Here is a 17,438-nt window from a genome sequence, read left to right as displayed (position 1 = left end):
TCTTCTCGTAAGTTTTTTCTTAGTAAAAAAGCCTCAACCTTAGTATTTTTTTTCTTGGTATTACTAAACTAAAGGCTGAACTTTGCAGGGATACTAAGACTTCACGATATAAAACATGGGCATGGAAAGTATGCGGTCTGAAAAACAGGCCATTTCCGGTTGCTCCTCATATGCTTCAAATAGGACTAAGTTGTGATCACAGCCACAGGCTAACAAGAACTTCCCGTGCGCTAATGTTTTTACCCATAGAAGCCTAAGGATAGGGCGTTACAAATATGGTTTTGGTTTTGTCTGAAATTAATTGTACGTTGCTAAAAGAGAGAATGAAAAGTGGCCAAAATTACACTAAAAATCAGCCTCTGGGGACCCCTGAGGGGCTGATACCCAGAACTCGGCTAAAAAATGGTCGTTGAACCTGAAACTTTGGCATATTACATAAGTCCACATGACGACTTTGTGTACCAATTTTAAGCGAAATCGGCCAACCTTCATTTCCAAGTGTGCCCCGGTCTCTCAGGCAGAAGCTCTTAAGAGCCATCATGGTGTAGGGGCAATTGCACCATGCCTTACAAATATGGTAAGCGTGCGCGTAATTTCCGGGTGGCGTTTTTATTTTATTTAGTTTTCTATATTTGGGGGTGTTTTTAATAAAACGATTATTCAACTCGCCCTTGTTGGATATGAGATAGCCTCTTTGGCTATCTACCATCTCATATCCAACGCGCGCTCTGGGATTAAATATGCAATGACTTCCCTCGACTAACGAATGACGTATTGTTTTTATTTCAGAGTCGTCACAGTGATAGCTTAGCGCTATTGTACGTTCTTCATGATGACTATGACATGGCATCTTACTATGCTGGTAACTATGAACAGAACTTCCTCGCGGTGAGTAATTTTGTCTAGGCTCTCTGATGTAGTATGCAGCTTTATTTTGTCTCTTTTATAAAGTGGAACGTACCATCACGATTTTGTGGATTTACAACACAGAAGGCAAATTACCGAATTCTCACTGGCCCAGACAAAGGGCATTTTTCTTAATTTTCCCTTCTCTAGAAGGAATTACTTGAAAACGGTTACTTGAAAATGACTGCTTTGCTATTGTTTTGTAAACGTCACCGCGTCACGTATCGAGAAAACTGACGATGAATTTATTGAAAGACTTAGGGAAATGAGCGAAAACGTAAACTGACACTAAAAACAGAAAACACTAAAGGAAGCTATGGAAACACCGGGAAAGCGCCAAATTTGAAAGTGAAAAAAATGGCTGAGAGTAGTTTGCTTTGTTAAGCCAAAAACATCATTGAGCAACTTTAAGAAAATGTGAAAAAAAATTCGTTGAAAGCTGCACAAACCTGGTTGAATGGGCGATTGAAAGACAACTAAACCCAAAAACTGGAAGAATACGAGCACGGTCCTTTTACCTTGCCATATTTGAAAACCATAAAACAGATCTCTGGTACAAGAAACAGAGGCTCGATGTAAACAGCATCGACAACATGACGAACAGGATTATTTAGAACACACCTCTGAAAACAAGCAAGCAGAAATTAAAGAAACACAGAAACGCAAGCGTTGAGGGGCATTCGATAATCCGAGTGACCGGCCACGCAAGTGAAGTCTCTTATTAACGGCAACGATAAATGAAGCGATAACGAACAATATCAGCTTTCAAACATTATCAGCATGACTCTCCAGCAGTTCTCCTGGTCTACCAATTTAGTCTTTTCCTGCAACGACATCGTGTGAGCTTTCGCCGTGAACACCTTTCACCTGGTTTTGGGGCAGTGCAGTCACAGAGGCCGACTGAGGTTGAACAATTGAAAACAGATTTGCGGACTTTTGCCGCTTTTAAAAACTGAAAATTTAGCTTTCAAGATATTTTCTGAGTTTTTTTACACTTCTTTTTAAATTTCACACTTCTTTTTAAACTTCGCACTTGATTTGCTTGTCACAACATTACTTTTCTGATTGGTTCAAATAAAGCATGCGAGTATTTTGAAGCGTTTTATGTAGTGCGTTTGAGTAATTTTGTCGAGATGATTTTAAATAAAAATCGTATGAACCTGTTCGTACATTTCGTGATTTATGATCACTGGTGATGTTCTGAAAGTGCTCAACTTGCACTTGCGTGCGGCTCGTGCAATTTTGAGAACTTTCAAAACATCACTCGTGCCCATAAATCACGAAATGCACTCGCGTTCAATTACGATTTCCTATACTTATAGCACTGGCAAACGTCACATAAGTACTGAAGTATATAGCCCCTTGAAATAGATATATCACCTATGATTATGATTTGTAAATCTTCATTAATCACGTTGATATACTGTACGACGGAGTGTGTACACGTTTCCAGGACTGGGCAGGACTGGACCCTATGATGTCTGCTAGTCGCTTTGCCAAACTACAGTCATTACAGAAAATGACAGAAATGCAAGAGTTCCTTGAATTTATTGCAAAGGAAGGTCAGTAGTAATACTACTTTATAGCCGTCTCTCCGTGTATGAAAAAAACCTGGCTACAGAGCATTGAAACAATTCATAAATCATCTACAATCTGATTTGTAGGACTGCTATTGACACAAGGTGATATCTGAAGCGTCTTTGAACTTCAGAAACAGTGTAATTGATAGAAACACACAAAGAAACAATTAAACCTTTTAATAAAAGCAATAAATATCTCATCATTTCTCAGAGATAAGTATCTCACTCTGGAGCAAATGTACGATGTACATTGGGTTGATTACTTGTTGATTACAGTTTAAATAGAGGACACGACCTAGTTGAAAATTGTTCTACAAATTAGATCCAGGAATATAACAGGAATAATTATAACTAGCACCTCCAAAAAAAAAAAGACAAATAAACAAAGAGCAGTTGTTTAACAGAAAGAACTTCCTTTAACTGGCCATTGAAAGAGTTAAATGCTCCTTTGTGTATTACATGATATAGCTGGAGACTACAATACAGCATGACATATTCATGCTTTCTGTAACGATTAACAATTTACAGAGAACTTCTCAAGTGTGCTGCCGATAGTGTCATTATTGGACAAGTGGTGTTCAAGATTACCTGATCCAAGGCTCCATTCAATCGGTGTTTGGGATGACGTTGTTACCAACAGGTGATCAATTGCTAGCAACATGCATATACTGACTATTTCTCCAGGGCATCCGTAATTTTATGGGTGCAATGAAAATTGTTCGTTTACAATGACTTTTGAAAAAATTACGATAGTTATTTCAAAAATGTTGTAGAAATTCTGCTGGGTGGATAGTAACAAGTCGTGCCCACTAGCTAAGTAACTTAATTGCCTGTAATGCTCTTTAGGTTTTAGCATTTTTCCGTGCATAAATTGTTTTTTTCTTTTTCTGACATTTTATCGTTCCTTTCATATCAGAGATGTATACATGAACAAAATCTTGCGGAAATTTGAGACAGTTGGAGCCGAGGAGAGGTAATCTTTCAGATGTTTTCCCAGTTTCTTTTTAGTCAAGTGCATAAATGCGTGTTTGTGGTATTATTATGCATGGTCGTCCCCGTTCTCCCCCGACCCAAGCGAATCAAAGGGAAAATGTTCCCAACGTTTTTTAACCATGCGCAAAGTCCGAAAAAGCTATATGGTCCAAAGTTTGTCATAGACGAGGGCGCCTGAAATAACCACGGAGCCACCTTGGGTTCGGTCAGGGTAATTGGCGGAAATGAAAAGTATCCTGTGGAAAGAGATGTCCTTGTGCTATCAGAGCTTGTTTAAGCATAGCTGAAGAAGAAGAGTCCGCTTTCAGAAGGGTGTTTTAATGTGGCTCAAAACAGTTTCCAACACTTACTTTGCAGAGGGGAGGGGGGGATTTCAAAGCCACCTTCAATTTTCGAAAATTTAAGGTGGCTCTGAACCCCACCTACAAAATTTTTTTAAACTTTGCCAAAAGTTGCGTCTTATCATGCTTATCAAAAGAGTTGATAATATAAAAAATTTTCACCGTGCCGTTTTTGAATTTTAAACCCCTAAAGCTCTGATTAAGTGTGTTTCTAGGAGGTCATACTGTTGCTATGGTAAGTTATTGTGTCACGAAAGTGATGACAACGTGTTCATCAATGATTGGGCAGTTTTTTGATACCATGATTGTAGCATCAAGTGATAAAGAGTGGTTGTAACGACCCATCAAAATCTAAGTGCTGGAAACTGTTTTGAGCTAACTTAAGGTTATCGTATACCTTCAGATCGGCAATTTTCTTCAAATTTGGATTTTCGGGTCAAAGTAATGGTCGAAGAGTAATCTCTAATTTCTGAAAAAAAAATTGAAAAAAACTAAATATTGGCGGAGAAATGGAGGTTTTACGTTTTGGCCGGAAGTAAAAGTTCCCTCTTGATTGACAGCCCTATAACGGGTATGCAATCAACCGAGAGGACTTTCGCGGGAATATCACCTATATGGATACCACGAATTGGCTGGTTACTCACCTCTACTCAGTTAATCAGCATTGTTAATCCAAGCATTTTTAGTATTAGGTGTAATTCTATTAAGTTATAAGTAAACATGGACCACGGAAAACTCCGTGGACCAGTTCGAAAAAGCGAAAACAGCGAAGAACGAATGAAAAATACATCCCGGAGTGAAGAAGCGAAAATTGGCCTCGCGGATGAAGCTATGGCTATCGTATCAAGCGGGCAAAAAGATCGAGTCAAGAGAAGAGAAAGGTTCTGTAAAAGTTTGGGAATTTGACAGCGATAACAGCGATTTTTACAGTGACTCTTCGTTTGAGTCCGATACCGATGAATCGTCGGACTCTTTGAGATCCATTGGAATATTATCCATGCACATTTGCTCCGCCGCGCTTTCTTTTGTTTGTTTTCTTCGCCCAGCCACTCTAGCGTTTGTATCCTTTTTCGTCTTCCCCATTTTGCCAGATATGCTTCAAGAAAAACCGAGCTACAGAAAAATTATCTCTCCGCCTTGAGCTTATTGCGAAACACAAGGGTGTTTTGGAGATTCGTGCGTAAATTTCACCGCGAGTTAATGGTAGTAAATTTTCCAAGCGCTGATTGGCTCAGTGATCTGAGAACCCAGTTGAAGGCGTTTGTGGGCGGAGTTAGTTTGCGCAGTACGATATTTTTCTTAGCGCTGTTTTCTCGGATAAATTTTTTCACTTGAAGCAGACAAAAACATGTCTGCGAATTGTTTATTTCGAAATATTTTTGCTACGAGAGCGATTTTTGTACGATCACTTCACATTTTTTAAATCCTATTTCGAAAATGTTCTGTAAGTTTTTACTACAATTGAATATGGCAAAACGCAGACACGCTTTTTTAGTGCTTTTTGTCCTTAAACCGGGGAAAAAATAAATTGGCGAAAAACAAAATTCGCTTTGTCTTGTAGCTTCCAAAAGGATTAGGGCGCTCGCATTTAGTGGTCCTGAAAAAATCGGCAATTCATTTCATTTCAAAATTCTCGGTATAGTTTGATAGCCAGCTCTATAAGCTTGAATTTGATATAGGAGTCTAGGTATCTACCGCTTAAACCGGACGCGCTAGATCGCTTGGACGCGAGACACCCCTGAAGGTATACGGTAACCTTAACTGATGGACAAAGGCATGTGTCACTTTGATCCACAACGTCACTTGGGTTAGCATCGCAAGCAAGTGAATATATAAAATATCATGTAATTATTTGACAAAAATACATGAAAAATATACAACATGAAATGTCGTCGCTGTTGTGATCGCAAGTTTGGCGATGGCGATAAAATAGCCCGGGAAAAAATGTGGCTTAAACGGGATTCGAACCCATTTCATCTGCGATATCGGCGCAGTGTTCTATCAACTCAGAAATCAAGCCAACAGGGAGCTGATTAATTTATGAGAGCGCAGTGTACCCATGGATGGTGAAGACAGGAAAGTGAATATCATACAATGGATAATTAGCATGATATGGTAATTACACAACTTTATTGCAGGTCTGAATTTAATCTTGCGGATATTAAAGACAGATATCTACAGCATAAAGTTCAACTCAAACTGCATTTGGCCAATGCCGCCAAAGAACAGGTATTTTGTTGGTTTAATTTATAGATGAAGTTTACCGGAATTTTTTTTTTTTTTTGGCCATCATTGCACGATGCATGTCGGCACCTTACCTGTACGCCCTAAAAGTATTGCACTTGCATAATAAGTTATCTCTGATTTCTGTATGATTCTCTTTTACATCGCGTGGCAACGGTTTCTTTTCTTTTCTTTTTGTGCCAAGAGATGAAAAGAAGAAAACACCGTTCAGTCTCCTCCAAAAAACGCTTAAAATATATCTCGTCTTGTTTTGCAGGCAAACTACCCAGTGGCCAACAAATATCTTAAAGAAGCCCTTATTATGATACGCCAGGTACTGTTAGTATGTTTCTCTTTCATTTGCAATAATGCCGCCAGAAAAAAAAGTTGGAAATGGTTTTACATGTTTGTGACACTTAGTAGCTCTCATATCCAGTTCTGTGGAAAAAGCGTGTCCAAAATTGCATAAAAGTGTACGCAACAATGCCGAGAGTAGTCTGCGATTTGTATAATGATAGTTTGATATCAGTATTACCAGGATCCACAATGCCTCCACGGCACAGCGAGGTCATGGAAAGACGGACAATATACAACGTTGCTTATAGATGACGTGACGAAAACCAAAACGATTTTACTCGACCTCGGCTGTTCCACGTAGTTTCAAGTTGTTGGAATTTACTTTCATGTTGTAGCTTTTTCACATGCTCCTTTGTAGAGATGTCTACATTCATCAGTAGTCAGTCTATCTTTCTCACTGCCATTTTATTTTAGGAGGATGACAACTTGCAGATCAGTTGGTCACACACATATGCCAAAGTACATCACAGAAAAACCAAAACATTAACAGCTCTCGAAACTGTGGACACAGCTCTTTTGGTTGCAAAACAGTTAGGTAAGAATCATATTGGTCCTAAACTAAACGTTGTCTTGCGTAACCTCGTGTGAAACGAAGAACAGAAAGTTAAAGAACTTTTCTGTGACTGCTTCCCAGGAATGGAATGTGTTACCTCTTCAGATGAGAAAAGCAGAGTAACTTAGTACTTTTAAAAACTCTCTTTGGAAAATGATTTTTAAAGATCAGCAGTCTCTTAATCATTTTACTTTATAATTATCTTATCGTGTGTTTACATTTACATGTAAATATGCGAATCATAATAATAAAAGTTGTTGTTGTTGATTTATGTCATAGTTTTAGAGATTTTTAGTGACTTTTAACCGTGCAAATCTTAATTCTAGTATATTTATTATCCTGTATGAGGGCCACTATAGTTAATTAGTATGCACATACTACAATCGTGGACAAAAGTCCTTGGGACACTTATGTAATGTAACGGATTATCTGTGTTTTAGAACTGAAGTATGAAGAAAACGCTGCTATATCCTTTATAAACGGGTTGCTGTCCCCCCTTCCCACCCAACACAATGTTGAAAATCAGTTGAAATTGCACGTACTAGTTGTCAACATTGTATGGGGGGTGTGGGGCGAGGTTCGGCAGGTGAAGTTGTATTCGCGTCTGGCGTGTACGCAAAAGCGCCAAAAGTGCAAATTTGTCCCAAGACTTTTGTCCATGATTGTACTTTGTGTTACCCTCGTTAAATAAGGACTTTACTTACTTACCGTAAATCCTCGAATTAGCACCCGGGGCGCTTATTTCAAATTTAGGAGAAGAAGGGGGGCTCTTATTCGAGGGAGGGGGGAGCGCTTATTGAATTTTTTGCAAATCGTGGCCCGACATGGTCATTTTTTAATACATCATCTGCGCGTAACCACCAACATAAGCTGTTTGTTGAGATAAAAAGCTGATCCTAAAGTTTAAATCGCGGCACCGTTAGTACTTAACGTGTTCAACGTGTTCACTTAACGTGTTCACAAACTGAAACAATGTACAAATCTAATACTACATGACGAAAACTATACATCCTTTGTTGTCTCACTAGTAGGGGAGGGGGGGCGCTTATTTTAAATTTCGGCCGATAGGAGGAGTGCTTATTCGGGGGGGGGGGCGTTAATTCGAGAATTTACGGTACTTGTTTGCTAAGGAATTAACTCACATTGTTTTTAATATTTGCCAGACAAATTTAGTGCCAGCAAAATATTGGAAAGTGAGCCACTGAGAGGCCTCAAGCATCACACTCTTAGGAGCAACACATTTGACATTTTGACCAAAGCACTCTCCACAGACGGTAGAGAGTGAAAATAGCCGTTTGTTTAATTCGTTTTATTTCGTTTTCATTTGCTAAATCTGTAAGTTGAAATCTCAGTTGTGATTATTGTGTCTTTCCCTCTGTGCAGGAGGGGTGGTGTTTACTACCTTGGATACTAAGAAGAAAGTTGAATTAGCTAAACTTTGTGGAGTCAACGCTTCTGATTCTTCTAAAAAGGTAATCTTTGTACACTCCTGTTTAATCACAAAGGTTGTCCTTTCTATGGCTAGATTTCCTAGACTTGCAAGCTAATGGTGGGGTATTGAATTCTATATACAGATTGTAAGTCAGCTGATGACACGCTCGTTTGTATCGCTGCAGTCTGCTATTAAAGCCGCTAAAAGTACTGAAGAGAAATGCAAAAGGCCCGCGGCGAGGTATGTCTAGTGACTAAAAATTATTTACTAGAAAAAGGTAGGTAGAATTTAGCGCTTGTATTTTTCTGGACATCTGTGGGTTGCGGTTTTTCCTGTAAGATTCTATTCAGCTAGATTGTATGCTCCATGTGGTGTTATATTCAAATTCAAATTCGTTACGAGAAAAAAAGTATTAATTTTATAAGTTACAGACGTGAATGTGAAAAGTAAAAGTATCACATTTGCTGCTTGAACGTGTTGTCTAATTTACATTAAACAAAAACACCACTGTAAAATTGACAGCTGTCCTGACTAATTATTATTATAAGTTACTTTTGTGCCTGGAATTTACGTGCACGAGTGTCAATCACACACTGCTAAGATTATGACTTAATCAAGGTATCTGTCCGTTAATACTTGTTAAGAGGCAACGCCCAAGCTGACTACCATAGTCAGTACGAACAAGTAGAGAACAGTGTTGGGGCTCTGCATGAGAACTAGTTGTTAATGATGTACATTACACTCTGTTCTATCTGAGACTGTCTTTCTGGTTTCTTCCTTTCTCTCATAATAGCAGTGGCATTGTTCAAGCTACCATGGCAATGGTCAATTTCTGTGATAATTGTCTTAAGAAGAAAGAAGAAGGTCAGTTGTCACGGGTCATAAATTCACATGCACTTGGAAACAGTTATTTGTAGAGGTTGCGACCCTCAGCTCTAAAAAGCTACATTGTCAATTCAACGCATAATTGCTAGTTACATCAAAGCAATTTTCAGTTGGGGTGTTTGTGAATAAAATGCTGTATTAAAGTTGTGTTATTGACGTATGTGTAATCTCAATGACCATTAAAAGTGGCTTTACATCTAACGGTTTGTTTCTTTTTGAGTAACTTCATTTTGCTTGACAGAACTCTGCAAGAGGATATTTGTATGTTTTGACACTGGCGTTTCTTTTGTCACCTTGTAGATGCTGGTCCACCTATAGAGGTCGACACAAAGGTTTGTAATGTTTCTTTTTTCGTTTCATTTGTATATATAATATTCTAGTTTGTAACAGCTTGTTTCATATGGCGTTTAAAACCGCCAAATGCAATTTTTTTTTGGTAAAATAGAACAACTTTGGTAGCAACTGTTCTAGCACGTTAAATCATACCTTTGACGATTTTCGCGATTGTAAATAAATCGCGAAATTGAAGACTCGCGAATAAAAATCCTCGCGAAATATAACACCATACAGAAAATTCAAATGGCAGAAAAAAGTGGTTAACATATAATAACAACAACATATACAGGATATGTATCGACAAATGCACCAACTCAGTATTAACTGGTTTTTACTGGTAAGTTCCTTTTGTTATCTTCTGTTGTGAAATAACGTTATGCCTTTTGCTTGTTCCAGTTTACCTCAAAAGTTAATTTTTAAAAATGCGTTTTGCTTGTTCCGGTTTATCTAGAAATTTTAAAAAGTTTAGACTTCTGAAAAATAAAATGAAATTGAGAACACTTGAATCGCGAAATTTAATGCCCTTTTTTCCGTATTTGCCTATTGAAATCGCGAAAATAAAACCCCGCGAAATACTGTCTCGCCAAATTCTCGAAATTAAGTACCAATAAGGTAAAAGATAACTTTTCGTCAATTCAATTTAAACACTGATTGCTCTGGCCATGTTGTACGTCTTTTCTGCACAAACATGGCAGACTTTCTGGCAATATGGCAGTGGTAGTTAATGAAGTGTTATTACTTATTATATGGGTGAACTGGTGCGCGATGAAAAGGAGAAATCTGATTGGTCCCCTTATATGTGAAAGACATAAACTGTGATTGAAGCTTCTGATCTTTACAGTTTAACACACTACGACTTTCCTAGCAATTGCTAACACCCTGCGACGACGTCATAAAAGTATGATGCGTAATGTAATCTTTTCACTGTGATGTTCGGAAAGGTAATATGACATCGGCTCAGGTGTTTGAAATGCCTTATTGACCGAAAATAAGTTTAGGAGAAAATCTTGAAAACCGTTGCTTTAGGAACGGTTTTTACACGACTAAATTTGCCCGGAGGTCCAAGGACCAAATCTGTTATGGCGTTTCTTCAATTTTTTAACCTTGGAAAATTGCATGGCTATTTTTCAACTTATCGGTATGGGGGGCTTTGCCCGGCTTTCTCTCAACCTTTTTGTGAATCGGCTGACTAATGTAAAAGCTTCCGCAGTCGCTTGCGCACTGAGGTCGTACTGAAGTCTTAAAGGTGAAACGATTTCCTCACCAAGTGATTTGTTTGTTATTAGCAATGTTTCTCATTTGTTCTTTGCATAGTTCATTCCGGTTTTTTATTTAGTATGTATGTCTTTTTTATACTTTTGTTTAGTTATGTATCGAATTGAGTGAGATCATGCGCATAATAAAGAAATGTTTCAAAAAACTTTTTATATAGTGAATGTGGATCAATGGTTGATTACACTGAGAGTTCAAACAACTTACTTCACGCATGTCAAGCCTTACGCCGGCGATATAATAAATTGTCCTTATTTGTAATAGCTTTTCCTTTGTCTTTATAGTTATTTCCTGGTATTGTTGTGCGGTACATGTTAAAAGCCATGTGTTACAGTTCTGATGAGGCTCGTCAAAAGTTTCCCAGACTTCTTCAAATAGTTGAGCTGTATCCTGACACTCTTGAAGCCTTTATCAAGAAAGTAAGTTCATCTATTTTATAGCCTGCAAACGTTTACAAACAGAGCGTTAATGAATATCTATGAAAAAAACTGGGTATAAATGTTTCCCTTTTTAAACAAATTAAGAGTCGTTTTATCGACAATTCTTGATATCACTTGAGTGAGTTTGAAACCTTTGGATGCACGTTCACTGCCAATAACACGTTTGAAGGAACTTCTTCATGTTGCGATGGCAAGAGGTAGGATTTGGCTTCAGTCCTCCTCTATTTGCCTGAACGTTTTGTTATCTGATTTATGCCTTAAACTGATGTACAGAAGAAAACGGTTATCTTTTTTCTAACGTACATTTTAATATTGAATACGTCAACGTATTTCTTTTTTTTAAGTGAATGAGGGGAGTTGGTGGGGAAGGCCTTCAAAACAGTTAAAGTCAGTCTAAGTACGTAAAAATGGCCCCCTCAAACGACTTCGCAAACGGCAAACGGTACTCCTCGATTTCTACCTTTCAGTTCGCGTTCGACGTTTATCTAAAGGTGTCCAATATTTAATGCTAGTGGAACATTTCAGTACACTTCGGCGGTGTACCAGTCGAGTTTGGTTAGTCATGGTTTGTATTGTGGCGACACGCATTTGAGCCCAAATAGCCCAAGCAAGAGATTTGGCTAGACCAAACGAGCCTGATATACCGCTGAAGCGTCCCGAAGAGGTGCAGTTTAGTCTGATAGGTGGGGGAGGAAGAAAAGATTTTCGACATAGGAACACTTCACGTAAAAATAACCCTGACGTTTTATCATCTGAGTGTTTTGTACCTTTTTAAAGGCGGCAGATGTTCCATCCTGGATGTTCATTGGCTGGATCAATCAGATGGTAGCCATTTTGGACAAGCGGGAAGGGAAAGCAGTGCATGGTATTTTACAGGAATTAACGCGATCCTATCCTCAGGTAAGTAACGTGCTTGCCGCTGACGTTTTCGTCTGGCAAATGGTATAGTAAAGGATGTTCTTTGCGAGAGTACGATAAATACCTTCGGTTGATGTAATTTCGCAGTAAAGGCAGTCACGAGACCAAACGTTTTGAGTCGTTTCTCTGATTTCAAGTATGCACCGCTTTCAACTTGAGGAAACTAGAGAGGTTTCAGGGTAACAAAACGCACCAAAGGAGTAGTAATAAGGCCGAAAGAAACACGATTGAGGACGATGCTATTAAAGTAGACTGTGATTACGAACAACAAAATTGAGAAAAGGCTTTTATTTTATCAAGACAAGTCATCCGTGATGAAGGTCTACAGAAAATATTTCTGAATGTCTGCTGTTATTTGAATGTTGTGAAAGGACATGTGATGAAAACTAGTCAGGTTGACAACAGGTTGAATTTGTACGGCTTGCTCGGTTACTAAGTTTAAAATGCTAAGTTAGCTTGCTATCGTCCTGAGATCTTAATTGAGTGTTGCGCGATGATTATTTTTGATATGGTTGTATTACGACACTGAGCGTGTCCTCTTTATTTTAGGCTTTGTGGTATCCATTCAAGATAAGTAGTGAAGAGTTTGTGTTTGAAGACAGTGATGATGGAAAAGCCAATCAAGAGACTGTCAAGGGGTAACGTGTAATATTTATTTTGGATTGGTATTCGGGCATTCTCATCATACGCACGCTGAATTGAAATACTAAATCAACTCTTGTATATCAGATGGAACCCAGCGTGATTTTCAGCTGTTTGCAAAGACATGAGGAGTAAAATTCAACTTAAAGAGACGAAAACTAAAAAACAGGGATAGCATGTATTCCTCGAAGCGCATGACCGAAGCGCGAGGTAAAGCAGCAAAGTAACAAAAACTTGTAAACATCACGGTGTAAACTTTCTATTAAGTTCGTTGTGTAGCTACTGGACAGTTTACAAGAAAAAGGGTCTGTGATTTATTGGCCAAACATTTGAGTGATTAGCTCAAATATGTTACCTAGCTTTGTCTTATCTGTTGGGATAAAATTGCAGGCTTCAGGTGGCACTGGATAATCCATTATTGAATAACTTTATTGCCGCGTTAGAGCAACTCAGCAACCCAGAAATGGTGTTTAAGGTTTGTTTTATACACACAACTTTTTGCTAATTTTTCATATCATGACTGTGCTGTATGTTCATTTTGTCTTCTTTGTTTTTTTCCTAAGTTTGCTATTAAAGTTTGGGATTTCTTAAAAATTGATATTCATTTATAAAAGGAATGACGTTATTAGCGGGCCATTTTTCGGTGTAATTGACATGTACACCATGGGTGAACCCGGTAACCCTGGACAAATGGTGATGGAAAATACGTAAAAACTTGAAATCATGTCCGTAACGACTACAGAATAGGTGTCGGCACCAGCCTTCCCCCGTTCAATGTTGGAAAATAGTAAAATGTAAAATTTGTGCTAAATTAAAAGCAGAAAGGTCTCTGATGAGTCCCTTGGCCGGGACGAAACGAGCTGCGTAAGTCTAGCCACGAACAATGTATTATCACAAATTAAAAGCGTTTTCCTAATCTTGCTCAGGGGTGGAGATGGGCAGAGTGCGTGGAAAATGACGTTTTCTACCAGTTGTGCTCAGAGTTGTCTTCCGTCTTTTGCTTTCAAAACGCATGTATAGCTAGTTATGTTCTGTTTGTGTTTTAACAGGACTGGTGTGATGGGCCCATGAGACAGTTGTTAGAGGACAAGGACAAGAGAAGCAATTTACAAGCCATCAAAGAATGCTTCGGCGACATGTTTCGGCGCCTAATGGATAGTAGCTCTCAAACTCAAGGGAATGAGTTTGGACCGTTTAGAAAAAGATTTGCTAAGGTAAAGAGAAAGTGACAGTATACTGTATATGTAAAACGTAATACGAGGTAAATTATTATCCCCTCCAGCCTCATTTCTTTTTTACGGAAAAATGTACTCTCGATTCATCAATGTAACAATAGAGTTGATATTTGCGGGAGTAAAACTGTTTTTGCCCATAGCTTATTTTGAATCTTCAAGTTGCACTGCCTCAACTTTGAACAAACTGTCACTTTTTGGGCTCATTTGTTCCGCAAGTCTTTCAGTATCTCATATATTGCGCCTTAATCCACAAGAGCTCTGCTTCAAAACAATCTGCATTGCTTCTACACCAACTCGCATGACATTTAATTTACTATTCCTCAGATTTTAATGCCTTCACTGGCCCTTACTCTTACATGTTCTGGTTACTTTCAGTCAGCACAGCAATCACTACTTAGAAGATAACCTAGATTCACCGTGATACTGTACTTATTTCGAGCTCACTTTTACGTAAATTGTTGCGTAAGAAACAGGCTACAGTTCAACCATCTCGTGTGAAAGTCTGAATACGAAACTTTAATTTACTATAATTTTATTGGGCATATTGGGGTGTATTTTGCGGACTAAAATGGATAATTCAGCGGGCATAATTAACAAATGGTAAACGCCACAGCGTGCACTATTGAGTTATGGATGCACGCGGGAGGTTGCTAAGCACGAAAGAAGCGTAAGAGTCGCACTCGGCTATCGCCTCGTGCGACTCTAGCTTCTTGAGTGCTTAGCAAACCTCCCAAGTGCATCCATAACTCAATAGTGCACGCTATGGCGTTTACCATTTGTTTTATAACATAACATTGAGACATTGGAACAACAGAAGTCCTTTTATTGAGCCACATCACAAAAAAATGTTCGTGTAGTCTTACATGACAAGAGAAAACAAGCGCGCGAAAATTCATTCATGACAACCGACTGTACACCAGTAACTCGATAAAGTTTCATCTTCAGACAACTGTGAAGACAGTTTCGCATTTCTGGCAGAAGAACGTCGGCCATTACTTTGGAAACAATGTCTGTCAAAAGATTTGCTTTGTAAACATTAGCACACACGTCAGCAGCGTACACCAATGGGCAAATAGTAGACGCTAAATTAACGAATCAGAGCGCGCGCTTTGCTTTAGTTATGTTATAAACATGTTTGCGCCGTTGTCTTGTTTAAACTCCGTTTCACTTTTGTGGCTGCGCTGCATACATACATAAAACTTTATGTAGTTCAGGTGCTGATCACCGCTGGAGCCAATATAGTGCTCTACAATGAAGGAGCTGTTATAACGAATTATGTTGAGAGATTACTCAGATCTTGAGTACATGGAAACTAGTGCGTATATGGAAACTAACTGATGAGTGGACTAACTTTATGTTAGCCCACGAAACAGAGCTGTATTAAACTCCATATGTACTCAAGATCTGAATAGTCTCTCAACATAATTCGTTAAAACTTTATGTATGTATGTAGAGCTGTTACTTCTGCAGCTGCAGAGCTATTACTTTTTAACTTTCGTAAGGATAAAACAGTTGCCGAAGAAGCAAATTCTCAGTCTTCTCAGCTAGATGAATAAAATATAAACAAGCTCGAAGAAGAATCCAAGCCCCAAAACACGAAAAAAAAACTTTTTGTCGTATGGAAAAGTTTATTGGTGGTTGGTGGAATCGATTGCAAACTGCATTCAGTAAGCTCGACAGAATTGTGAAATGAAGTGAAGCTCCATGCTCGATGACGAAGTGAATGTAAGCTTGTTTTTGTCTGCGAAGCGCTCAGTTCAGTTTGAGAAATTTGAAGCACAACAGTCATCGTTCATTTTGGATTTGTGTTTTAGGAAAACTCGGGCGAAGAATCCAAATGGCTATCGTGACGTCATCAATTTCGAAAAGCTCAATTTTCAAAATGTCCACTCTAAAACGCAAAGCCAGCGTTTTCAAATTCCTCCCTGTGACTGAGTGGGTTCACTTGGCTTCCAAGTACTCAGAACTCAGCTTGAAATCGGCAAAACTATGTTTTCCACACTGCAACTGTCTCCTTGCGTAAACGTGAGCAATGCATCACGACTCTGTCAAATGATACATGACAAAGGCTTCGTCTCATGTACTCTTCTTTACAACCTTTTTCTTTCATTGACCGAGCTACTTAATGAGGACTTACACTTCCATAAATTAGAGAATATCTGTATTGATCATTCCTGCTGACTGCGATTTACAGGATTTTGCAAGTGAAGTTCAGAAGTTGTTTGGAAAGGAAGGCGAAAAACTTAAAGATGTTAAGCTCACTGTAAGTGTACATCAATATTCAGTTTGCGGCTTACTCTGTAATCTTTTTGTGATGATGTGTTCCTCCTATGATTCTTCGCTCTGGAAGATATACTGAAATCAGTGTTAACTTAATCGTCTGGAGCAAATACTCTCGAAACGGATGCTGGACGGATGGAAAATAGGCGAAGCAGGCAGAGAGTTGTTAATCTGTAAACCTTTCATTGCTTGCAATTTTGTGTGTTGTGTGATCGAGGGTCTCTTTTTGCATGGTTCCTTTAAGTCTGAACAAAGGTTGTTCTTCAAAATTGAAACGATTTGAATTAACTTTATTGAGACCACACTTGTTGACAATTTTGAACGTAAGAACAGTCTCTTTGATCTTTATAACTGTATAATGAAGTAACGATGTTTTGTTTTTCGCCTATCAAGCACTTTTTAAATTGGTGTAAAGAAATTCAGGGGAAGATGGCAGCGTACAGGGCCCGCGTCTCTCCTCCGGGAAATCTGAAAGAGTACTCTCCTTGGTTATTTCGTTTTCAGTCAAGTGAATACACGCACACATTAGAGATTCCAGGTAAATGACGCATGTCGTATTAATCTTGATCTTTAGAAATAAAACATGGAATGTTTCACCCAAGGAATGGAATAAAGCAGTCGAAAAACTCCTAAACATCTTTAAGTACATTGGACTAAAAAGGCTCAAAGTCTTCCAGATGGAAGTGAAGACAGCTGTGAATTGATTTGGTGTGTTATGGTGTAGCCATAGTTTATATAATGTCGTTAATGTTATGATTATTTAGCAGCTGTTGTTTATTATGAATTAAAGCTAAGTGGATTCCTTGTAAATTTTAATGCTTTTTTGTCAGGTCAGTACACCGGAAGGACAAAGCCACTCCCAGAATATCACGTTAAGATCGCCGGATTTGATGAAAGGGTACGAAACTGTTTCAGTATAAGTCACTTGTTGTTTCGACGTGGAAATGCATTATTGTGGTTAATTCCTAGATTTATTTATCTAGGTTTCTTGTTTATAGAGTAACCGCATTAATAAGGTTACTCAGTCAAGATAAAGAGATTTTCT

At 38.5% G+C, this 17,438-nt stretch overlaps 1 protein-coding gene across 5 annotated transcripts in view; it reads left to right on the top strand.

The window, feature by feature from the left end:
* LOC145489620 (DNA-dependent protein kinase catalytic subunit-like) overlaps window positions 1–17,438 on the top strand; it is a 294,091-nt gene that overhangs the window by 268,669 nt on the left and 7,984 nt on the right. For all 5 annotated transcript variants that reach the window (XM_081468622.1, XM_081468620.1, XM_081468625.1 and 2 more), the window contains 20 exons: window positions 790–888; window positions 2,360–2,468; window positions 3,015–3,126; window positions 3,403–3,459; window positions 5,959–6,049; window positions 6,321–6,377; window positions 6,815–6,935; window positions 8,117–8,227; window positions 8,337–8,425; window positions 8,528–8,625; window positions 9,179–9,249; window positions 9,571–9,602; window positions 11,163–11,297; window positions 12,096–12,218; window positions 12,786–12,874; window positions 13,269–13,353; window positions 13,928–14,092; window positions 16,308–16,376; window positions 16,787–16,931; window positions 17,224–17,291. In XM_081468622.1, coding sequence (XP_081324748.1) covers window positions 790–888; window positions 2,360–2,468; window positions 3,015–3,126; window positions 3,403–3,459; window positions 5,959–6,049; window positions 6,321–6,377; window positions 6,815–6,935; window positions 8,117–8,227; window positions 8,337–8,425; window positions 8,528–8,625; window positions 9,179–9,249; window positions 9,571–9,602; window positions 11,163–11,297; window positions 12,096–12,218; window positions 12,786–12,874; window positions 13,269–13,353; window positions 13,928–14,092; window positions 16,308–16,376; window positions 16,787–16,931; window positions 17,224–17,291 — 1,926 coding nt within the window. The remainder of the gene's footprint in view (window positions 1–789; window positions 889–2,359; window positions 2,469–3,014; window positions 3,127–3,402; window positions 3,460–5,958; window positions 6,050–6,320; window positions 6,378–6,814; window positions 6,936–8,116; window positions 8,228–8,336; window positions 8,426–8,527; window positions 8,626–9,178; window positions 9,250–9,570; window positions 9,603–11,162; window positions 11,298–12,095; window positions 12,219–12,785; window positions 12,875–13,268; window positions 13,354–13,927; window positions 14,093–16,307; window positions 16,377–16,786; window positions 16,932–17,223; window positions 17,292–17,438) is intronic.

This window comes from Orbicella franksi, chromosome 6 (genome assembly GCF_964199315.1).
Source record: "Orbicella franksi chromosome 6, jaOrbFran1.1, whole genome shotgun sequence".
Lineage (NCBI taxonomy): Eukaryota > Metazoa > Cnidaria > Anthozoa > Scleractinia > Merulinidae > Orbicella > Orbicella franksi.
The sequence above is the reverse complement of the archived record's forward strand: the minus strand, read 5'-3'. Positions and strand labels throughout refer to the sequence as shown.